The following is a 25,694-nucleotide window of genomic DNA, read 5'->3' on the forward strand; positions in this document are numbered from 1 at the left end:
CCCCGGAGCCACCCGCCCCCACCCACCCTTCTCCGGCGAGCGGGTCAGCCGGAGCCCACTCGCCCGCGGCCGAGCGGCAGTCACGACTGTGCGGTCGTCGCCGAGGTGGCCGCGGGCGCGGCGGGGCGGGCGCGCTCTCCCCCAGCCCGGGCGGGTGCCGGGGAGGTGGGCAGGGCCGGGGCGGGGGCGAGGCCGGAGGAGGGCGCGGCGGCGCCTCGGCGAGGATGGGAGTCCCCGGCCTCAGAAGCTGAGCGGGCCTGCGCGCGGCGGGGAGGGCACTCCGGAGGGAGGCGAGCCTCGCTGTTCCTCCGGGAGCCCAACACCGTTCCCGCGCCGCCACGATGATCCCCCCGAGCGGCGCCCGCGAGGACGGCGTGGACGGGCTGCCCAAGGAGACGGCGAGCGCCGAGCAGCCGCCCTCTCCTGCATCCACCGGCAGTCAGGAATCCAAGGTACCGCGCGCGCTTGCCCCGAGAGGACACAAACTCACTCCTCTTCCTCTCTGTCCACCTTTGTTTCCTCCCTGCTGGCGCTGGCGCCGGAGGCTAAGACGCGTCCCTAGTTCTTCTCAAGGACTGTACTCTCTTGAGACTAGCATGTCCGGCAGGACTCGCTGCTAGCGATGCTGGACCACGTCGCTGGGGACCCAGTCTTCTTGTCCGCACGGCCCGGGGGCTTTGCGCTGGGCTCCTGCCCTGAGAGCACCCGCAGTTCACAGTGGCTCCGGGTTCGGATCGCTTTCCTGGGTGGTGGTGGCGTGTTTGTTCTGTGCTTTGAACCTGCATGTGCCTAAAGCGCGTGTGGGTATTAGGCGGCTTCTGAAGGCTGAGGGATAGACAGCCCAGGACACTCCTCCAGAAAAGCCGGGGTATTTGCGAACCAGCAAAGGGTCGCCTGTATCCCAAGGGCCTGAGACCCTTAGGCTAACCGGACTCATCCCTAACCTCGGATACTGCTGATTTCAGGAAAATTAGGAAAACGCTACCTTCTCGGGAAAGTTGATGTTCCTCTCATGGAAGTTAATCCTCGAACTTAAACTTGCTTTTGTGAGAGTTACACTGATATACACAAAACCAACCCCGCGGCACTTCTGTCACTGTTACACTTACTCTGAAACGTTCACGGGTGCCAGGCGCATGTTTGGAAATCTTGGAAGAGGATCAAGTAAAATGCGGCTGCTAGCTGTGCGATGCCAAATGGCATCTCAGTCGGGAGTAAAAACCATAAGATGGAGTTTGTAGTTATATGGATTCCTTAAGCGCAGGGCTCCTGGCTCTTTTTCCAGATCTCCTTGTGGGTTCCCTGGGTGTCTTTGGAATGTGGGACAGTTCTTGTGGAGGAATGAAGGAGAGGAGGATGCCAGTGTGGAGAGCAGGTCAGATGGGGCCAAGAAGAGTCTCGTCCTTTTCTGCCTTCACACCCATCCCTGGAAGCCACTGACAAATCAGCAGGATCACAAGCATAGCTAAGTGACTCCCATCCTAAGTGATCCTGCCCGCTGGACAGTATCCCAGCCTCTGAAAGTTAACTATCAAAGATGCTAATACAAGACAGAGAGCTTGGCATTATCTTTATTTTGGGGGGCAAATGTCTGACCTGGAACATGTGTGTCAACTTTTCTAAAACTTAACTGTAAACAGGAGCAAAAACCCCGCCTTCCAGAATCGAGAGGCAGAGAGAGATGACCTAACACCCACCCAGTACAGAGTAAGGACTCAATCCTGTTCACTGTTTTCCTTCCTGAGATAAGGAGATGGGATCCATCTCACCACAGACAATTCACTCCAAATGGGTCTCACAACCCACACACACGGACCACTGCCCCTCCAATCAGAAGTTACTGGCTCTCTAGCATTGTGCATCATTGACGGTCCTTCACCTAAGTGATACGGGGTAGTGGGCACTTCACAGGTAATCTAGAATCCTGGAAATGAATGTAACTAAACTCAAGACTGAAACTAATAATCAGCTTTTTTAATTGGGCCTGTTGCTCTGCAGTAGGTATGTTCTGGAAGGGGCTTAGCATTTGATTTTACAGCAGCGTGGTTCAAACACACTGTATGGGCTTGCTATTTATAGATACCCTAATGTAAATTCTTTGGCAAAGCAAAGACTACATATGTAATACCCATCATTATCCACCAATTTATCTGGCTTATGGTTTCAGACTTGTACACGTCAGTTTTTCTCTATGTGTATTTATATATTCCTAAATTTGCTGTCATAGCTTAGATGTTCTTGATCAGTAGAGACAGGCTATGGGGGGTTGTCCACGAACCCCAAGAAACTGAATGCAAGGAAGTGTGACTGAATGCGGTATTTTTTTTTTGGCATAGTGTTTTTGATACTCTCCAAGGGGCCCATGCTTCTCAAAAGGGCTAAACTGTTTGATGTGGAGGCTGTGTGTAGTGGGGATCAGCAGGATGACAAGAAACAGGAACAGAGGCAGGCTCTATTCATTCTGCACCAGGAGCACCACATTTGAAGGTTTATTGGCGTTTACAAGGATCTTCCATCTGAAGACGAGTGTCTGGTAGGAGAACGTGGACAGCTAGTCATCCTGTATTACTCCCCTCTGAAGTAATCTGTTTGTCAAAATACCGTGTGGGACAGGCATGGTTCAGCCCCCCTGGACAGTAACCTTTCTCAAGAAGGACTTTTGAAATTCATTTTTTCTTTTATTTTATTAAAGTCTGATTGACTTACAGTATTGCATTAGTTTTAAGTATACAACATAGCGATTCAGTGTTTTTCTAGATTAATCGGCATACAAAGTTAACTCAGTGTTATTGACTGTATTCCCTGTGATATAAACTGCACCCTGTTACTTACTTATCTCATAACTAATAGTTTATACCTCTTAATCCTCTTCACCTTGCTCACTCATTCACCCCACCTCCCTCCCCTCTGGCAACTACTGGTTTGTTCTCTGTATCTATGAGTCTGTTTCTGTTTGGTTATATTTGCTCATTTGTTTTGATTATTAGATTTCACTATACATTTTTAAAATAACTTCTTTTCTCTCCTGATAAAAGTAACAACTACTTTGTGGAAATTTGAAAAGTCCTGAAAAAAAAAATAAAGAGAAGGAAAAAAATCACCCATTAGTCACAATCCAGAGGCAATTACTCATAATGTCTTGGTTGTATATTTGCCTTTTTTCATTGTTTTTTTTATATTTACCCAATTGAGAGAACAACGTAAGCATCTACTGAGTGCTTGGTGGGTGTCAGACACAACTTGACCCTTCATAATAGCCCTGTGAGGGACATTGTGCTGTTATTTCTGTTTCATCGATAGGAAAGTGAAAGCTCAGAAAGGGTAGGTGACTTCCCCATGATTGTATAGTGACTGACACAGCAATGACAGGAACCCAGGCCTCCTGACTCTGGAGAACAGGTTTTTGAGCACCGTGCTGCTGTCTGTCTTTTATGCCTGTGTCCATCTTCCATTCTATACTGTTTCACCTAACATCCTAACCAAGTATTTCATATGCCACTAAAAGCCATTTTCAACTGTGTTTTGTTCTTCTCAAGAAATCCTTGAAAATAAATTGAGCCACATTATCACATGAAATGATTAAAGACCAACTCTTATGTGGCTTCTTTGATTTTGCTACTCTTTCCCCGAAAGTATATTTACGGAAGTGATTAAATGGAACTTCACAGAACCATCTGGAAAACTTGACCACGACAAACCCTTTAGTCTAGAGGGGCCATTAGAGACGAATGATAATGATTCAGTGCCTTGAGCACATAAAATGTTTCTGGAATGCCGTTTTCCCTGCAGATTCCTCGGAATGCTAAATCAAATATAAGAATTGAAAACACTGGAGATAATCTACTCTGGGTATTTTTTAAATAATGGATAATTTTATCATGTAAACTTATTTTACTATGGAAAACTTCAACACACACAAAAGCAGAGAAAACACTATGAAGAACCATCATGTACCTAATCATTTGGATCTACCAGTTATCAATTCATGGACAATCTTGTTTCATCTGTAACCCCCACCAGTACCTCCACCCTTCCTTACACACACTGGTTCATTTAAAACAAATTCCAGACATCAAGGGTCTTTCCAGGTGAGAAAAGAATCTGCCTGCCAGTGCAGGAGATGCAAGAGACATGGGTTCGATCCCTGGGTTCAGAAGATCCCCTGGAGGGGGGCATGGCAACCCATCTAGTATTCTTACCTGAAAAATCCCATGGACAGAGGAACCTGGCGGGCTACAGTCCATGGGGTCACAAAGAGTTGGATGCGACTGAGCATATGTGCACACACCAGACATGAAAGCATTTCATTCCTACGTATTTACGGTTGTATCTCTAAAGAATAAGGGCTCTTTTTGTAAACATGACTACAATCCCATTATCACATACTGGAGGTGTTTTAAATCACAGGTCAGTATAGTCTTTGGAGGTCTACATATTGTCTTTGGAATACCTGTGGACAGCCAGAACTTTCAAAATTGCTCATGTACGTGTATATGTGCATCATCTAGGGAAGAGATCCATAGCTTATACCAAATCAATAAAGTGCTCATAGCTTTCCCAGTTTATTTAAATCTTCTCTCTTTTTTCCCTCTGTTGAGTAAATAAAGGCCCAGAGAGAGGCAGTGACTTACCTAAGATCACAAAGGTAGTTACTGCCAATACCCGCACCCAAGAACCCTGGCTAGGACCGTGGATATTGTGCTGTGCTTAGTCGCTCAGTCATGTCAGACTCTTTGTGACCCCATGGACTGTAGCCCACCGGGCTCCTCTGTCCATGAGGATTCTCTAGGCAAGAATACTGGAGTGAGCTGCCATGCCCTCCTCCAGGGAATCTTCCTAACCCAGGGATCCAGCCCAGGTCTCCTGCATTGCAGGCGGATTCTTTACATCTGAGCCACCAGGAAAGCCCAGGAATAGTGGAGTGGTATCCTATCCTTTCTCAAGGGGATCTTCCTGACCCAGGAATAGGACTGGGGTCTCCTGCATTGCAGGCAGGCTCTTTACCATCTTAAGAGTAAAGAGGAAGAAGCCAGGGAAGCCCAGGACCTTAGATACCCCAGCACAGTTTCCTTGGAGTAAATTCCAGTAAGCACAAGTTACAGTATAGTTTATGAGGTTTTGTTTTTTCATAAAATTAGTTGAGTTGAAAGAGTTTCAAAGCCACTAATGAACCTCACCCCTCTATCTTTCCACTATCTCAGAAAGACCACAATCTAATTCATTGTCTAAATGTTTGACAGAGATCATCGAATACTAAGAAAAATTTCATGTTTCAGCATCCTTTATTGCAATGAATGTCTCTTTTTATACTGACTTATTGACAATGGCAATGGCACCCCACTCCAGTACTCTTGCCTGGAAAATCCCATGGGCGGAGAAGCCTGGTAGGCTGCAGTCCATGGGGTTGCGAAGAGTCGGACACGACTGAGCGACTTCACTTTCACTTTTCACTTTCATGCATTGGAGAAGGAAATGGCAACCCACTCCAGTGTTCTTGCCTGGAGAATCCCAGAGACGCGGGAGCCTGGTGGGCTGCCATCTGTGGGGTCGCACAGAGTCGGACACGACTGAAGAGACAGCAGCAGCAGCAGCATTGACAATGTAGAAATCTTACTGGAGTGTCACATGGAGTTTGGTATGGATTCCCTTTGTCATCACTTATATGACACAAACTCACGTTTTGATGATGTGAAGGGATTATAGGTTTTGAGGACAAATAAACAAGCTTTCAGATCTGTGCTTATCCATATGCCATCTTTGTGTCCACTGGGAAGCTGCCTAACCTCTCTGAGTCTCAGCTTCCTAAAATCTAGAATAAGGATGCTAATTCCCTATTGGCATGGGGTTTTTGGTAAGGTCTGAGAATATGTAAAACACCCAATATGTTGAAACCCTTTGTAAGCATAAAGCATTGTTTACTTTCTCTTCCCGCTTCAAATTAGATGACTCTGTCACTGGCCAACAGCAAATTTCATCATTGGAAAAATTTCAGTAATCAAAACTGACATTCTAATAGTATAACTGAGTTTTCCTCCCTTTGCACTTCAGTTATACTGCTGACTCCAGTGAGATTTCATCTTAGCTGTGTTGCATCCCCAAGAAGCTAAGCCATAGATTCCCTGGCAAGTGACTTTGATTTTGAAAGGTTGATATAAGCCACCTAGGGCCCCACTGGAGCCATGGACCAAAGTGTCCGCTCGTTCCAGAATGGTTCTCTCTGAACCTGGATGACCCTCTAAGCTAGCAAGAAGAAATCCCTAACAATGAAGATGTGCCCTGCATCTCCCAGAAATCAGAAACTATTTATGGATTGCCTACTTTGTGGCCAGCTAGCCCATTACATACATATGAAGCTATTATTGATAGGAATTTAACTTCTAACTTCTACTCAGGGGGAAGATGAAAGAAAATGGAACCCTGGCCTTGCATTCAAATCCCCTGGTGAGTCCAGAACATAAGCTAGACCTGCTAAATGGAAATCTGTGAGTGAAGGTCCCAGGAATCAGTATTTTTGTAAAGCTTCCTTGTACAGCTGAATTTAAGAAACACTTGTCTAGACTAAAAAAACTATAAAGTGTCAAAGAAAGCAGGATTTTTTCCCTTCCAACCAAGATACTTGAAGGAACCATTTGTATTTTCTATCTCTTTTTCTTCACTTCCCATTTATACTTTAATCCAAATGATGGCTCTAGCAAAAGCAATCTACTGTTTCCTCCCTTCTGTCAAAGAATCCACGTGTTGCTCAGATGTAGCTAGATTTATGGGATTGACTATGTCCGTATTATTTTCATGATTCTAAAAGTAATAAGTACTAAATGTAGAAAACTGAAAAGCAGAGAAAGTATAAAAATGCATTTATCACATAATGACCTAGACATGGACTTCCCTGGTAACTCACCTGGTAAAGAATCCACCTTCAATGCACAAGACTTGATTCAATTCCTGAAAAGATCCCCTGGAGAAGGGATAGGCTACCCACTCCAGTATTCTTGGGCTTCTCTGGTGGCTCAGATGGTAAAGAATCTGCCTGCAATGCAGGAGACCTGGGTTGGCAAGATTCCCTGGAGGAGGGCATGGCAACCCACTCCAGTATTCTTGCCTAGAGAATCCCCATGGACATGGGAGCCTGGCAGGGTAGAGGCCATGGGGTCACAAAGAGTCTGACGTAACTGAGCAACTAAGCACAGACCTAGACATAAGAACTGTTACGTTTTTGCTGTATTTCTTTACACACCCACACACATTTTTGAAACAAAATTGAAATGATGGCTTCCCTGGTGGCTCAGCAGTAGATAATCCACCTGCAATGCAGGGGTTGCAGGAGATGCAGGTTTGATTCCTGGGTCAGGAAGATCTCCTGGAGGAGGTCATGGCAAACCACCTCAGTACTGTTGCCTGGAGAATCCCATGGACAGAGGAGCCTGGTGAACTACAGTCCATGGGGTCGCAGAGTCTGACATGACTGAAGCGACTTAGCATGCATGCACACATACATAAATGCATGTCATATTTTTTCTTCTACATAATGTTGTACATAGTTTTCTTGTACTCTCTGTTTAAGTATTGAAGATGATATATTTCATTGCTGTACCATATCTATTTCATCAGTCTCTTCTACTTATAGTTTAGATTCTTAGCTTTCATGCTTTAAAAAATATTGAAATGGGCATCCTGATACCTCAGCATTTTAATACATTTCTGATTAGTGTCATGGGAAGTAGATTTACTAAGTCTGGTTATAAACACTTCAAAGACCTTTTATTCTCACTAACACAGTGCTCTCTAGAAAGATATAGCATACCTTATTTTCTTGTAAACTTTTTAGTGAAGTATGACATCATACCAAAAGGTGTACACATGATAAGATTACAGATTAATGAATTTTCAGAAAATGAATTGCTGATTTGTATGTAACCAACACAAGAAAAAGAAAATCAAGAAATAGAATGTTATCAGTACCCAAGAATCTCTGTCTTTTCTGTCACTAGCTCCCCCAAAAAATACCCTTTTCTGTCACTAGCTCCCCAAAAGTAAATAAATTTTTGACTTCTCACAATATAAATTAATCTTCCTTATTTTTGAACTTTATGAGTGGAATCATACAAAGTATACTCTTTTATGTCTGGTTTCTTTCACTTAGCATTATGTTGTGAGATTCATCCATGCTATCACGTGTAGCATAGTTTTCCATTTTCATTGCTATATAGCATTCTGCTATATAAATAGGCCACTGTTTAACTGTTCTGTTGATGGTGGAATTTGGATCGCTGCTTGGCTTTGCCTGCTAGCAGGTGTACTGCTTTGCGCATTCTTATACATATTCCTTGTGGCACTTTTAAGTGTATACCTGGGGGAACGTTGCTTGGGCTGTGGGGTATGCCTAAGTTGATAGTAGGTACTATCAACTTTCCAGAGTATCTGTGCCAGTTCATAATCCCAGCAACAGTGAAGACGAGTTCCATCTGGTCCTTATCCCACCAACATTTGCTATTGTCTGTATTTCTCAGTTCAGCCATTCTCATAGGTGATTAGTGGTATTGTGCCGTGGTTTTAACTTGTATGTCTCCAATTAAGCATTTTTAATACATTGGGGCACTTGAATGTCCTCTTATGAATGTCCTTTTATTCAAATCTTTTGTCTATGTTCCTATTAGGCTATATGTCATTTTTTAATTGGTAGGAATTCTTTACATATTCTAGATCCAAGTACTTTTAGAGATAAATATGTTGTAGGTATCTTTTCCCATCCTGTGGCTTATCTCTTCTTTTCTTAACAGAAATTCTTTTTTTTTTTAATCTTATTTATTTGTTTATTTATTTGGCTGTGTCGGGTCTCGGTTGAGTTGCAATACTCGGGATGCTCACTGCACCATGCAGGATCATTGCAGCGCACTGACTCTCTACTTATGGTGCTCGGGCTTAGTTGCTCCACAGCACGTGGGACTTTAGTTCCTTAACCAGGGATTGAATTCGCATCCCCTGCATTGTGAGGCAGATTCTTAACCACTGGACCACCAGGAAAGTCCCCAAAATTCGTCTTCAGTGAGGTCAGTTCGTTCATTTTTTTGCTTACGTGCTTTTTGTGTTCCCCTTTGGAGGGAGGAGCCTGGTAGGCTACAGTCCACAGGGTCGCAAAGAGTCGGACACGACTGAGCTACTTCACTTTCACTTTGGAGCCTTGGCCTACCTTGAAGGCATGAAGGTAGGCCTTATTCTCTTATATTATTTCTTAGGAATGCTATTGCTTAGCCTTTCACACGTAAGTCTATAATCCTTTTGCAGTTGCCAAGGTGTGAGGTAGGGGTCAAGATACTTTATGGCACTGCACTGCCACCTTTGCCGTAAATCAGATGGCTGTATGTTTGATTTATGTAGAGATGGCTGTTCTGCCTCATTGGTCTATTTGTCTGTCCTTGTACAAGTACTGCACTGACTTAAATATAATGACCTTATTAAAAAGTCTTGGTATCAAGCAGAATAAGCCTTCTGGCTTTGCTCTGCTTTTTCAAAATGGTTTTGGTTATTTGGGGCCCCTGACATTTCCATATATTAATACATTAATACTGGTTAGAATCAGCTAACCAGTTTCCACCAAAGCACCTGCCAGGATATTGGTTGGGGTTGCATTAAATCTACACATCCATTTGGAGAGAATGGACATCCTCCTCCTATTAGTTCTTCCAATAAGAGCGCCATCAAGTGCCCCAGGGCATCATTCCCTGAGAACCTAATTCTGTGCTACTTTTTTTCATTTGAGGGATTCTCAAACCAAGTTGTGTTGTATAAATTTAAACTTCAAACCTATGTGAAGGCAGATCCATGACTCCCAGGGAATAACTGTTTGTTTGTTGTCCACCGTATGTCTTTACTAAGATTTCTTTCTCACTGACCTGACCTGATCTGGTGAGAGATTTGTTTCTTTTTCATTCTTTCTTTTCAAATCTCCTCTCTATGTAGGCAGTAAAATTCAATCTTCCAAATATATTTTTTTATTTGAGTTAAAATATGCATAACATAAAATTTGCCTTCTTACCAATTTGAAATGTAATTTCATGTGGCATTAAATACATTCATATGTTGTGTAACCATCACCATCTTTAGAACTTTTTACCTTTCCAAACTGAAGCCCTGTACCCATTAAGCAGTTATTCCCTATCTTCTCCTTCCTTTATCTCCTGGCAACCACTGTTCTGCTTTCTGATATTCTATGAATGTGACTATTCTAGGTTCCTCATCTATGATGAGTCACATAATATTTGTCCCTTTGTAACTGGCTCATCTCACTTAACATAAATCTTCTAGGTCCATCTGTATTGTGGTATAAGTCAGAACGTCCTTCATTTTTAAGACTGAGTAATGTTCTGTTGTGTATATATACCACATTTTATCTACTCATCCATCAGTGAACTACTGTGAATAATGCTGCTGTCCACTTGGGTCTACAATTATCTGGTCAAGTCCCTGCTTTCATTTCTTTTAGGTGTATAGCCAGAAGTGAGACTGCTGGATTATGTGGTACTTCTACCTTTAATTTTTTGAGGAATCACTATTCTGTTTTCAAAAATGGCTGTATCATTTTAGATTTCCACCTGGAATAAACAGGATTCCAGTTTCTCTACATCTCACCAACACTAGTTATTTTCTGGTTTGTTTTTTTTACCCTAAATAGGTATGAGATGCTATCTCATTGTGGTTTTCATTTGCATTTCCCTAATGATTAGGGTTGTTCAACTTCATTTCATGTTGGTGATCTGTGTACTATTGGTCATCTGTGTAAATTCTTTGGAGAAACATCCATTCAAGGCCTTTGCCCATTTTTAATTGAGTTGATTTCTTTTTTGTTAGTAATTTTTGTTATTCTTAGCCTTTTATGAGTAAATTTGAAGGGCATTGATATATTGGAATTTTTTATTATTTTATTAAAGTTATTCACTAGAATATTTCTGTTTATATTTTCCTGTTACAAATTATATATTCATGTCCCTGTCTGTTTTAATAGCGCACTTATTTCCTATTAATTTTCAAAAAAATTTTATAAATACTGGAATCATGATCTTTCATATATGTTAACATTTTCCCAGATTGAAATTTGGTTTTCAATTTTATTACATTTTCAACATAGCAGATTTTTTTTTTATGTTGTTAAATGTCTCAAATTTATTTATCTATGGCTTCTTTCCTCCATCTATATTTAGAAAGGTCTTCTGCACCTGGCAACAAATAAATATCAAGCTATATGTTTCTCTAGCTCCTTATTACATACTTTTTACTTTCATCACCTTAATCCATCTGGAATTTGTTACTATGTGGTAAGGAAGAACTTTTAATTTTTTCCTGAATGATTATTTCTAAAACTATTTGTTGAACAATTCATTTTTTCGCTGATTTGAAGTGTTACATCTATTATGTAGTAAATGGTAGTATGTACTAGGTTCTCTTTTATAATCATCTGTTAAATTCTAATGATTGTGCATTTATTACTATGCAGTACTTTGACATTACAATTATAATGTTTTAATTATTGTAGTTTTATATAATACTGATAATTGATACTACAGTTTTACCAATTTTATTTATTTCTTTAGCTCTACTCACCTTTTTGATTTTCCATGCAGTTATATAATATTTTAAGAGTAATTGCATGAAACTTTTAAGATCCTTTCAGTGAAATCTTTACATATGATGAAGATTTATCACCCAGGAACATAATATATATAGTTATTGAAATGTCTTTTATGTCACTCACAAATACTTAGGAATTTTCTTCAAGTACTTTTTGCCCGATCCTCTGGTAGCTATTTCCTAGGTATTTTATACTAGTTTTATATTAATTTTGTCATCTAATATCTTTTAGATTCCATTTCTTATTCATTAACAAGGAGGTAGAGTGTAGCTTACTGATTCAGAGTGTGTTCTCTGGAGTCAGAAGCAGCTGTGTTCAGCTCTCACTGTGAGGCCTCACAAGCTTCCCTGACCTTCACTTCCCTGAGCCTCTCTGTTCTTTCTGTATGATGAGCATAATAATGTCCTTCTGTAGCACTGTCATTCAGTTCAGATCAGTCGCTCAGTCGTGTCCGACTCTTTGCGACCCTATGAATCACAGCACACCAGGCCTCCCTGTCCATCACCAACTCCGGAGTTCACTGAGACTCACGTCCATCGAGTCAGTGATGCCATCCAGCCATCTTATCCTCTGTCACCCCCTTCTCCTCCTGCCCCCAATCCCTCCCAGCATCAGAGTCTTTTCCAATGAGTCAACTCTTCGCATGAGGTGGCCAGAGTACTGGAGTTTCAGCTTTAGCATCATTCCTTCCAAAGAAATCCCAGGGCTGACCTCCTTCAGAATGGACTTGTTGAATCTCCTTGCAGTCCAAGGGACTCTCAAGAGTCTTCTCCAACACCACAGTTCAAAGGCATCAATTCTTCAGCACTCAGCCTTCTTCACAGTCCGACTCTCACATCCATACACGACCACAGGAAAAACCATAGCCTTGACTAGACGGACCTTTGTTGGCAAAGTAATGTCTCTGCTTTTCAATATGCTATCTAGGTTGGTCATAACTTTCCTTCCAAGGAGTAAGCATCTTTTAGTTTCATGGCTGCAATCACCATCTGCAGTGATTTTGGAGCCCCCCAAAATAAAGTCTGACACTGTTTCCACTGTTTCCCCATCTATTTCCCATGAAGTGATGGGACTGGATGCCATGATCTCCGTTTTCTTAATGTTGAGCTTTAAGCCAACTTTTTCACTCTCCACTTTCACTTTCATCAAAAGGTTTTTTAGTTCCTCTTCATTTTCTGCCATAAGGGTGGTGTCATCTGCATATCTGAGGTTATTGGTATTTCTCCCAGCAATCTTGATTCCAGCTTGTGTTTCTTCCAGTCCAGTCAGCAAAAACAAGACGAGGAGCTGACTGTGGCTCAGATCATGAACTCCTTATTGCCAAATTCAGACTTAAATTGAAGAAAGTAGGGAAAACCACTAGACCATTCAGGTATGACCTAAATCAAATCCCTTATGATTATACAGTGGAAGTGAGAAATAGATTTAAGGGCCTAGATCTGATAGATAGAGTGCCTGATGAACTATGGAATGAGGTTCGTGACATTGTACAGGAGACAGGGATCAAGACCATCCCCATGGAAAAGAAATGCAAAAAAGCAAAATGGCTGTCTGGGGAGGCCTTACAAATAGCTGTGAAAAGAAGAGAAGTGAAAAGCAAAGGAGCAAAGGAAAGATATAAGCATCTGAATGCAGAGTTCCAAAGAATAGCCAGAAGAGAGAAGAAAGCCTTCTTCAGTGATCAATGCAAAGAAATAGAGGAAAACAACAGAATGGGAAAGACTAGAGATCTCTTCAAGAAAATTAGAGATACCAAGGGAACATTTCATGCAAAGATGGGCACAATAAAGGACAGAAATGGTATGGACCTAGCAGAAGCAGAAGACATTAAGAAGAGATGGCAAGACTACACAGAAGAACTGTACAAAAAAGATCTTCACGACCCAGATAATCACGATGGTGTGATCACTGACCTAGAGCCAGACATCCTGGAATGTGAAGTCAGGTGGGCCTTAGAAAGCATCACTACGAACAAAGCTAGTGGAGGTGATGGAATTACAGTTGAGCTATTCCAAATCCTGAAAGATGATGCTGTGAAAGTGCTGCACTCAATATGCCAGCAAATTTGGAAAACTCAGCAGTGGCCACAGGACTGGAAAAGGTCAGTTTTCATTCCAAACCCAAAGAAAGGCAATGCCAAAGAATGCTCAAACTACCGCACAATTGCACTCATCTCACATGTTAGTAAAGTAATGCTCAAAATCCTCCAAGCCAGGCTTCAGCAATATGTGAACCGTGAACTTCCTGATGTTCAAGCTGGTTTTAGAAAAGGCAGAGGAACCAGAGATCAAATTGCCAACATCCGCTGGATCATGGAAAAAGCAAGAGAGTTCCAGAAAAACATCTATTTCTGCTTTATTGACTATGCCAAAGCCTTTGAGTGTGTGGATCACAAGAAACTGGAAAAATCTGAAAGAGATGGGAATACCAGACCACCTGATCTGCCTCTTGAGAAATTTGTATGCAGGTCAGGAAGCAAAAGTTAGAACTGGACATGGAACAACAGACTGGTTCCAAATAGGAAAAGGAGTACATCAAGGCTGTATATTGTCACCCTGCTTATTTAACTTCTATGCAGAGCACTGTCATTAGGGTTAGGTTAATGGAGTTGGTGATGGACAGGGAGGCCTGGTGTGCTGCGATTCATGGAGTCCCAAAGAGTCGGACACAACTGAGCGACTGAACTGAACTGAACTGAACTGAATGGTGTATCCTAAGTGCCTAACACAGTGTGTGGCACATAGTAAGGCAATGTTAGCTGTTATTATTAGATTATCATAAAATCTATAATAATTTTGGCTCTCTAACTATAATTCTCTTTTGGGAGGTGGGGGAGTAGGCTAGATAGGGACACGATATTATTTCATTAGATATCCCAAAATATGGTAAATATTAGTGGAGGTATTGAGCGAGTACCTAACTTTCAGTTCAGTTTAGTCGCTCAGTTGTGTCCGACTCTTTGCGACCCCATGAATTGCAGCACGCCAGGCCTCCCTGTCCATCACCAATTCCCAGAGTCTACCCAAACTCATGTCCATCGAGTCAGTGATGCCATCCAGCCATCTCATCCTCTGTCGTCCCCTTCTCCTCCTGCCCCCAATCCCTCCCAGCATCAGGGTCTTTTCCAATGAGTCAACTCTTCGCATGAGGTGGCCAAAGTACTGGAGTTTCAGCTCCAGCATCAGTCCTTCCAATGAACACCCAGGACAGATCTCCTTAGGATGGACTGGTTGTGCTGCCAAAGTTTTGCTGTGAGTGTCCATTGTGTACAGGTGTATATTGTCCAGTGTTGGTGCTAAGGGGTGCTCTTAGATCAGTTGGATCTCAAGTTACTCTGCAAGCCACTGCAAATTTACACATTCAGCCTGAGAAACATTAGGTGGTAATTTGCAACTTTAAAGACAAATCCATTTCCAGCTAAATCATTCTTTAAGTCTTTCTTCTACATGAATTCCAGACTTCCCACTCTATTTGTGATTAAACTGAGTCAGTGTTTCTTATGTTAAATTTGGGTAATCTTCTTAGCTTACTAAGAATTTCCACTAGGAATGGATGTGGAATTGTTTCAAATGACTTTTTGGCAAGAATCAAGGTAATCATGTGATTTTTTTTTTTTTTTTTTTGTCCTTTGGCCTCTTTATGTGATGGATTATATTAATAGATAGCCTAAATTAAACTCTTCTTACATTCCTGGAAACAGTCCCACTTGACCATGGGGATTTTCTTTTAATAAACTGCTAAGTTTTGATTGCCAATACTTTATTATTTTTATATGTATATACATAAGAAAGATTGTTCTTTAACTGTCATTTTGTGTCCTCTGGTCAGATTTTATGTTTAAGGATACGCCAAGTTTTAAAATTTCATCGGGAAGATATACATGTTTCGTTCTCTTTGTCTTTTTCCCCTGTGATAAGTTTGTACAGCCTAGATCTCCACTTTGAATGTTTGAATAAAGAAAAAATGAGACATATCTAAACCTAAGAAAGAAAGAAAGATAGCACTAAGTCATGTCCAACTCTTGTGATCCCATGAACTGTAGCCTGCCAGGCTCCTTTGTCCATGAGATTCTCCAGTCAAGAATACTGGAGTGGGTTGCCATTTCCTTCTCCAGGGAAACTTCCAACCTAGGAATTGAACCCAGGCCTCCTGCATCGCAGGCAGATGCTTTACTGACTGAGCTACATGGGGAAGCCGTGTCTAAACCTAGGACCTATTTTAAAATAAAATTTGAAGACATTTTTGTATTTTTTATTCTGTTGTCTTTTTTTCTAAATTGACATGAATTGATGGTGTTGATTTATATTTTGCCAGAAAATTATTTCATTTAAATCGTCAGAATGTGTCTGGATTAATTATTATAGGACCACCCTGGCACCTTCCTTCAATTTCCCCTCATTCTCACTTGGTTTCTAGCAGGCTTCCTCTGTGTTCCTATCTCCTGAAAACCCTGTGATGGTGGTTCTGTGTTTGTATAACAGTGGTCCCTTAGATCTGGATCTGGAATCAGGAAGTTAAATACCAGTACTCACATTTCCTCCTTATCTAGAGAAAAGGTGTTTCATCTTTGCTCCTTCCTGGAGAAGGAAATGGCAACCCACTCCAGTACTCTTGCCTGGAAAATCCCATGGACGAGGAGCCTGGTAGGCTACAGCCCATGGGGTCCCAAAGAGTCGGACACGACTGAGCAACTTCACTTTTCACTAAGTATCCCTTTCTCCTTTGATTCCCTTCCAACTGCTGTAAGAGTTCCTCTCTGTTCCTATTGGTCCTCACATCTTCCTCCACCCATCATTCAAGGGTTGGTCCTCCCCAGCATTCTATTCTCTGCCCTCAGCCCTTCTCACTCTTGACAATCTCTCTGGGTCTTTCTGGAACGTCTTACCTATTCTTTCTATTTCATCTCCCAGCTAATAACTCCCAAATCTGAAGCCCACCACAATTCAGAAGTCATTCTTGTAAGCTTCAGACCAACATATTCAACTGCCTTTTCAACAACCTGTCTTGATCTCCTCCATATATTTTAAATTCAGCATACTCTCAACTAAACTCATCCTTCTCAGCTCAGATGCCAGCTCAGTTCTTGTGTGCTCTTCCTGTGTTCTCATCCAGAGACGAGCATCATCCATGGAGTGAGTCAGCCAGGTTGAAACCAAAATTCATCCTTGATAACCCCCAGGGGACCTGAGTAGAGAGGTTTTTGAAAGCAAGTGGACAGGAGACAAAATGTCTGTCAGCCCCTAGAGGGTGCTTCATTTATCCGAAAATGAAACTTGGACCTGATGTCTGTTCCTAAGGGCCCCCATAGCCAAAGTGTGAATCAGTTTGTTCCTCAGATCTGGGAGCAGTTGTGACCACAGCATGAAGGACTGAGGTCAGGCACAAGAGCAGGAATAAAGAGGAGGGATCCAGAACACGCCGGGCTCCCAAGAATGCTCCTATTCCCTTGCCCTCCGAACTGACATGACAGAGAGCAGTGAAAAGAGGTCCCAGAGTTCCCTGTGCCCTGGCAAGATCCTCACATTCCCTCCCTTCATCTCCAACACTCTCAGTTTTATCAGAACCAGGTCACTTGGAGACCTTGGAAAAAAGATTCCCATAATACCCATTCCCCCGGGACATCAATCACCAGAAGAGCACAGGGCAGCAGGGCCCCCTTCCTTTCTCACAGTTCAATCTCCATGCAGATCTGCACATCATCAGCTCTGCCTGCCACCCTCCTCAGTGGGCAGTACCTCCACTCTACCCTCTGGAATCAACTCTTCAGCAAATCCCGTCTCCTCCGCTTCTCTGAAGTATCCTTCACTTCTGCCTCTGATGCCCAGTCCTTCCCCCTGCAGCCTCTCAAACTGTGGCTCTTTTCTCCTTCATCAATCAGGCTTGGTAGTTGGGGAGGCAACCTCCCTACTGCTTCCAGAATCTTGTCTCTCCTCCTCTAAAATGTATAGCTTTAAAATCCACACCCTTAGGCTCTTCTACCCACTGCTAACATCAGCGGTCACTACCAACCTGAGAAGATCTCTCCGTGCTCCAGGCTTACTCTCCCTCATTCCAACCCTACCTCTGTCATACACTTGTATGGTTTCCATACACTGCAGATGACTCTTCCAAATATCCTGACTTCTTAAGTCCTTAAACTTTTCTCCTCCTAAGATCTCATCTTCCAGTCTCTCCCACATTGCCACCCACTTCTGTGGCCATTCCCAAGACTTTGCACAATGATTGCACTATCTTTCCAATTGTAAAAATGTATGGACAAAACTTTTCAGGCAAAGATGCTCAGAAAAGGAGTCATTCTGGGGGAGTCAACCCTTCCTAATAACAGAGAACATGTCCTTCATGTTCCAGGCATTTCCCTGTTGAGAATTTTGCTTGCAACTCTTTCTATTATCTGGCTCACATCTCTGTGCATTCAAAAGCAGAATATGCCACATGGATTTTCATTCAGTCTAACAGAGTTGCAAATGCTTTGTAAATTTCAAAGCAGTTATATTACTTTTGTAATATCCTTTTCCTAATTATTCAGGTTCACCATTTTAAACACTAGTTATGGTACTTTTTGCATACAGGAGAGGTTTTTTTTACTTTTTCTTGTACTAATGACTCACATTTTGCTGTGCTCTCCTAGTTTTGTATCTAACAACTTTCTAACTCTTTCTACACAAAGACCACCTTCTCTGTGCAGACTACTTGAATCTTCTAATATACTTCTTCTCGTTTGCTTTTATACTGGAAAATAAATCATCAAACTGGTTGGGAATTTCACGTTCCTTAAAAGAAAATAGAAACTGCACTCAGTGGACTATCAGGGAAGTAAATAGAGGACTTGGGGGTTTCAGTATTTTGTTTTTTATTTTACTTAGTGACTTTACCTAGTGATTGGTTCATCAGACTTTTTGCATACATCTTCTGGTTCTTACCTGCATTTTCTATAAGTCACTTGCTGAATTCCCAATAAGTTTACTATTTCTTGATTCTTGTTAAAAAGAAAACTTGATTAAGCTCAAGTTGCTGGTATCCATTTTTTTCACTAATCCATTTGTACTGGATCTTTCATGTATTCATTAATTTGCTGCTGATCATCCCCAGTGGATCTGACCTTCCAGTAACATTTGAAAAGATTAATTCCAAAATAGAAGGTCTCATTACTATCTGTTTCTATGGAGTGATGTTTTTCTAGTTGCTATACTGAGCTCTATCTCTTCTCCCCAAGTATATAGCTTGGAAGTAAACTGATCAAAATGAGTGTTCCATGAATATGTTGTATGAGAAAGAAAAAAAAAGAGCAAAAGAAAAAAAAATGCAACTTGCAAAATGAAGGCTTGCAGTTTATGGTTCTTCCAGTGAACACAAGCAAGAACATGGTGTACAATTAGGAGGCTTCATGTCAGACCACAGCTCAACCCACTGAAGGCCTCTCAAATGGGCAAATTCTCAACCACTGAATGGTCTCTTTTCCAGAAGGAATAACTTCAACCTGGTTCTGATAACCCAAGTGTTCTAGAATTTCATGAATTTTATGAACTTGTCTGAGAAAGCAGTGTACATAGTTTTACATGTGATTTGTTTGTTTGTTCTTGTGGTTAGAATTATTTTGGCAAAATTCCACTTATAGACTGCCTACAGGGTGACTTCGGGAGACAACAGGAAGTTGAAAACCTGATACTCTAATTTATAGTAAATCATGGGGTTGAAGATGGGAGATATTTTAAACTTGTCTGTCAGGAGCCACGAGCAATATGCCAAGCCATCTGTCTCCATGGCTGGACACTTTCTGGTTCTTAATTGGACCTTGTCTTGTAAGTTTGTCCACAACCTAGTTGGACAGCTGCAGTGAGAGCCTGAATCTCGTTTCTGGAGCCCATGCCCTTGGTTTCCCAGGCTCTGACAGCAGCTGTGGAGCAGACAGAGGCCAATGGGGAGAGGACCTTTGACCTCATTCCCAGTGGTCAGAATCATCACATCATATAAGTTCAACTTTGAAGCAGCTGACTTCCAACATATAAAGTGGCTGTAACTTCAGAAGGTATTGAGTTTATTTTTTTCCTTTTCTCCTTCACCTTAAATTGAGGCTTCTAAAAGAAAGCATGAGGCTCAGAAGCATGTAATTTATGGAGGGCATGCACTCCATAGAAAGTGCAAGGAACGCAGCATAGGACAGGATGAGGCTGATCAGGAATGTAATCTCTGGTGGTTTTGGCCTGATCCACAGAGGGGCTCTGGGGTACACACAGCACCGTGAGGTTTTGTTGTTGCTATTTACTCACCAAGATGTGTCTGATTGTTCTGCAACCCCATGGACTGTAGGCCACCAAGCTCCTCTGTCCATGGGATTTTCCGGGCAAGGATACTGGAGCAAGTTGCCATTTCCTTCTCCAGGGGATCTTCCCAACCCAGGGACTGAACTTGTGTCTCCTGCATTGGCAGGCAAACTCTTTACTGCTGAGCCACCTGGGATGCCCACACGGGGGTATCCTGGCTTTAAAGAAATAGGTCAGTACGGCTTTTGTTGCCGTTCAGTCGCTCAGTCATGTCTGACTCTTTGTGACCCCATGAACTGCAGCATACCAGGCTTCCCTTCACCATCTCCCTGAGTTGCTCAAACTCATGTCCATCGAGTCAGTGATTCCATCCAACCATCTTGTTCTCTGTCGTCCCCTTCTCCTCCTGCCTTCCATCTCTCCCAGCATTAGGGTCTTTTCTAATGAGTTGGCTCTTTGCATCAGTTCAGTTCAGGTCAGTTCAGTCGCTCAGTCGCATCCAACTCTTTGTGACCCCATGAACTGCAGCACGCCAGGCCTCCCTGTCCATCACCAACTCCCAGAGTTCACTCAGACTCACGTCCATCGAGTCAGTGATGCCACCCAGCCATCTCATCCTCTGTCATCCCCTTCTCCTCCTGCCCCCAATCCCTCCCAGCATCAGAGTCTTTTCCAATGAGTCAGCTCTTCGAGTGAGGTGGCCAAAGTATTGGAGTTTCAGCTTCAGCATCAGTCCTTCCATTGAACACCCAGGACTGATCTCCTTTAGGATGGACTGGTTGGATCTCCTTGCAGTCCAAGGGACTCTCAAGAGTCTTCTCCAACACCACAGTTCAAAAGCATCAATTCTTCGGCACTCAGCTTTCTTCACAGTCCAACTCTCACATCCATACATGACCACTAGAAAAACCATAGCCTTGACTAGATGGACCTTTGTTGGCAAAGTAATGTCTCTGCTTTTCAATATACTATCTAGGTTGGTCATAACTTTCCTTCCATTGAGTAAGCATCTCTTAATTTCATGGCTGCAATCACCATCTGCAGTGATTTTGGAGCCCCAAAAAATAAAGTCTGACACTGTTTCCACTGTTTCCTCATCTGTTTCCATTAGCTAAGGGCAGTTCTGGGAAGAGTGATCTGCTAACCCAGGGCACTGGGAGGTGAGTGCAAGGGCCCCAGTAGAGAGGACCTGGGTGGAGCACAATTACAGTATTGCCTTAAGGCTGGAACATCCCTGTGGGGCTGGACTTGGATAAAGGCAATGGACATCAGTTTCATATGTTTGAGACTAACTTGCTCAAACCTATAAGCAAACTTTTCAGGGTTCATTTTGAAACAAGCAGGAAATCAAACCTCCAAAGAAGTTGCTGTCCCTCCCTTGTGAAGTCATACTGGCTTGTGAAAAGCAGTCTATGTCCCCTCTGGAAATAAAGGAGCTGGTAGCCAACTGAAGGTTCAGGAAGGAAGCAGGGGCATTTCCCAGCCGCGTGTCTCCTTGGCTGGGCTTTCGCACTCGAGGATGTACTCTAGTCCATGCACAGCGTGAGCCTGCCTTTTCCAGCCTGTTCCTAGAAGTTTTCTTGTCCCACAAACATGCTCATTCCTTTAAAGTCATTAACAAAAAGGAAGCTGCATCACTTCCAAAACCTTGCAGAGAACTACCTTGAGGACCTGGAGAGAAAATAGCAAGTGTGTCAGATCGGAGGTATAGTTAGAAGGGCTGCAGGAAACCCAAGGAAGCCAAGAAATGATGCTGGGAGAGGGGAAGCCACAGACGGCCAGCAGTAGGGTTCCGTAGCTGCTGCCTTCAGGCACCTGGGAACCTGCTTCTTCCATATCTACAGAGAAGACAGAAATACAGATTCTCCCATGCATTATGCCACAGCCTGCAAAACCAGCTGCGTAGTTTAGGGATCTAGTGCAAAATGACAGTAAGAGCTCCTTGTTCAAACATTATTAAGAATTTCAACAGCAGCAGCAGAGAATTAAACCAAATCCAGGGCTCTTCTTGGTGCAGGGTTTTTGGTGACCGTACACAGGAAGTAGGGGGCTTCCCCAGTGGCTCAGCGGTAAGGAATCTACCTGCAATGCAGGAGACGCAGGATCAGTCCCTGGGTTGGGAAGATCTCTGGGAGGAGGAGATGGCAACCCACCCCAGTATTCTTGCCTGGAAAATCCACGGACAGAGGAGCCTAGCAGGCTACAGTCCACGGGGTCGCAAAGAGTCGGACACGACAGCACAGCACAGCACAGCAGCACACAGCGGCTGACACCATAAAGCCAGCCTCACCCGGTAATCACCACGGTGACTTGGGTTTGGCAGAGTGAGGGACGTGGGAAGGAAGAGGGGATGGACACTTCCCTGGGCCTTGCTGTGCAGGGTGATCTGTGTACATGGTTCCAATTCATCCTCATTTGACAGATGAGGAAGACACAAAGGTCAAGGCTCAGGAGAGCAAGGTGACTTCCCTGGGGGCAGATGACTGATGTGTGTGTGAGCTGAAATTTGTACCCAGTTCTGGCTTTGAGTCCCTGTTGCTGGTTGGTTTGTTGCTTCTTTTGTTTGCCTTTTCCACAGCCATGTTCTGAAAGCGCTAACAGCTTGTAGGGAAAAAGCACTTACATCTGTTTCCAGATTTTTTTCCCCTACGAGGCTAAAGAACGTCAATACTCAATAATGATTTTTAATGAGATAAAGGATTAATTAATTCTCTGGATCCTGGTTCAGTAACAACAACAACACCTCAGAGCCTTATCTGCAGAGGAAGCTCATCCCAACCACCTGTGTGCTCATAAATACATACAGACAACAAAAGCAGAGGGGAGAAGGATGTGTGCACAACAAGAAGAGTGGAAACCCAGGAAGAGAGGAGGAAGGAAAGGAGGTGGATGGATGGAGGGGATGAGCATGAAAAGGAGAAAAAGAGGGTGAAGGACGGACTGGTCACTGCATCCCACCTTCTGGACCTTATTTCATTTCGTCCGCACAATAGCCTTCCTAAACAGCCTTGTTGTTATGCCTGCTTTACAGATGAGGAGCCAGAAGCTTACAGCCGTTAGTTACCTCTACCCAGCCTCCCCGCCCTGTGTGTGGCTGAGGCTGGGTACTAAAGGGTGCTCGCTCTTCCTCTTCTGTAAGGAAAGTGCTGCAGGCTGTGTCCTGTGTCAGGCTGAGTCTTGCCGTCCATCCAGCGAGGCACAATGACGTCACTGTAGTGCAGATAGTAAAAGCAGGTGCCGTGTACCGAGTCTCATCACCCAGGTATGTTGAATCTAGTTTCTAATCCTTACAACAGTCCCTTTGCGACAGGTTAATATTCAATCCAAACCACAGGTGAGCAAACTGAGGCTGAGGAGGTAACTTGTCCAGGCGATTGGTCAGCCCCGCTTTAAAGATCAAGAACTCATCATTCAGAATCTAGATTGGGATAGACATCTAATTGCCTTTCCTCACAAAAATCCCTTGATATAACAGATAATGTACCTTAAACAATGATATCAGTAACGGTGGTAAAATGAGAAATGATACTACCCGCAGTCCAGAATTTGTGAGGAAATTGTGGAAATTTTGAAGCAGAGGAAAAGCAAATTCATAGAAAACTTGCTCAAAAGAGGTTCTGGAGTTAATAGTTAATAGCCGTGAGAGCAGACATTCCCAGCGGAGCTCAGGAGATCCACCCAGCACAAGCTGAGAGTTAGCCGATGCAAAGAGCAGGGTGGCATCAGCAGCAAACTGCAGAACAGAGGTCCTGCCATTCTGCCCCTTTCCCCCAGGGACGCAAAGAGCTAGCAGTGTAGGCTTCTGCTGGAGGCAAACACCTCCAGACTACTGTCTAAATAACCTGATGCATAGCTAGGAAGTCACTCAGAGTAGGCCAGAGAAGCAGAGCCCAAGATAATTCCTGACTTCAAAAACCCTTAACTGCAAGAAAAGAGTTAATAGAAGACAGCTCTACCCAGGAGTGAAATACAGGAAAGCATTCACATCTCAAAGTAAAGTCCCCCTATATGTTGGTGTTTGTGGGGCCCTCCATCCTGCCTTTGTCATCCCCACCCAGATACCCTAAAGGAGAGGCTGCCTGTTCCCAGGTCACATGGATCCATGGTGTGGTCTGCTCAGAGCCTTATCTGCAGAGGAAGCTCATCACAACCACCTCTGTGCTCAGGCTAGTTCTTCACCCATAAATACAAACAGACAACAAAAGCATAGGGGAGAAGGATGTGTGCACAACTAAATAACCCAGAGATGGGAGATGACACAAGGATTATGACTTACAATAAGTTTCGTTTGTGTTGAAGTGTAGTTGGTTTACAATGTTGTACTAATTTCTGCTGCACAGCAAAGTGATTTAGTTATACATATATTCTTTTTAAAATTCTTTTCCATTGTGGTTTATCACAAAATATTGAATACGGTTCCCAGTACTATACAGTGGGACCTTGTCTTTTATCCATTTTCTATAATAGCTTGCATCATCCCTTCCCCACATCCCCCACTTGGCAACCACAAGTCTGTTCTTTCTGTCTATGAGTCTGTTACTGTTTCATAGATAAGTTTATTTGTGTTGTATTTTAGATTCTACATGTAAGTGATATTATATAGTATTTGTCTTTCCCTTTCTGATTTACTTCACTTAGTATGATCATATGATCATCTCTAGGTCCATGTTGCTGCAAATGGCATGGTTTCTTTCTTTTTGTGGCTGAGTAGTATTCCATTGTATATATGTACCACATCCTCTTTATCTTTTTTATCTGTCATTGGATAACTTAAATATCCACCCTTACTCTTTGCATCAGCTAACTCTCAGCTATGCTGGGAACATCTTCTCTCATGGCTGAAACTATTAATTTGTTTCCATGTCTTGGCTATTGTGAATAGAGCTGCTGTGAACATAGAGATGCATGTGTCTTTTCAAATTAGAGTTTTCTCTGGATATATGCCAAGGAGTGGGATTTCTGGATCATATGGCAACTCTATAAAATTACTTTATAATTGGTATCTTCAGAGAGATTCAGAAAGAATTGTGACCATATCAAAAAAATGGGTTTCTATTTTTAAAAAGGCAGAGGGGACAACAAAGGCCATGAATGAATTTGGGGCAAAAAGTAAGATTTCTGAAATTTAAAAAAAATACAAAGTCTGAAAAATAGGATGAACAGATCTGAAGACTGCATCAGTAAAATGGAAGGTAAAGTAGGGAATCTCCCAATGGAGATAGAAAAGGAAAGGTCTGGAGATCCTGAAAGTAGAAACAGGAGACCAGCAGGTCACCTCCACTAGAACAGCTGAAATGGAGATGACAAGATAATTTTTAAAAAACTTTAAGGATTTTTTAAATATAAAAAATAAAGAAAAGTAATAAAAAGTTGAATAGAAAGAAATTGGATTTATGTGTTAAAATTGAAAGGTTTCAGTAAGTGCTAAGCAATAAAAGTCAAATGTAAGTTGTGTTAGGCAGTAAAAGCAAAAATATAAAAATTATATGAAAAATAAAATTGAAAGAACTATATATACACAATTAGAAGAGTCATGATGACCTTTCTAAACTTCAAAAATAGAGAAAAACCTCTAAATGCCTCCAGAAACTAAAAAACAGGTGACCTTCTCATAATGAGAATCTAGAGTCACAGCAGACTGAGAGTAAAAATCCAGGGTTTTCAGACTGTGACAGAAAGGTACATTCAACTTGGAATTCAATAGCAAGTCATTGGGAAGACTCCATAAAAAAAAAAGTCATCATGTCTTCCAAAAGAGCATAGATACAAATCAAATTCTGCATAAAGCATTCACAAAGCCATCTGTGTAT

At 42.6% G+C, this 25,694-nt stretch overlaps 1 protein-coding gene across 4 annotated transcripts in view; it reads left to right on the forward strand.

Annotated features, from left to right (window-relative positions):
* Nucleotides 1-242: 242 nt before the first annotated feature.
* The window catches only part of STAC (SH3 and cysteine rich domain), a 114,438-nt gene continuing 88,986 nt past the window's right edge, over nucleotides 243-25,694 (forward strand). For all 4 annotated transcript variants that reach the window (XM_086365791.1, XM_086365792.1, XM_086365793.1 and 1 more), the window contains exon 1: nucleotides 243-452. In XM_086365791.1, the coding sequence (XP_086221917.1) occupies nucleotides 342-452 (111 nt within the window). In that variant the 5' untranslated portion in view covers nucleotides 243-341. The remainder of the gene's footprint in view (nucleotides 453-25,694) is intronic.

Source organism: Bos grunniens, chromosome 22 (assembly GCF_055505025.1).
Source record: "Bos grunniens cultivar Pamir isolate PY7600 chromosome 22, Bosgru_T2T1.0, whole genome shotgun sequence".
NCBI lineage: Eukaryota > Metazoa > Chordata > Mammalia > Artiodactyla > Bovidae > Bos > Bos grunniens.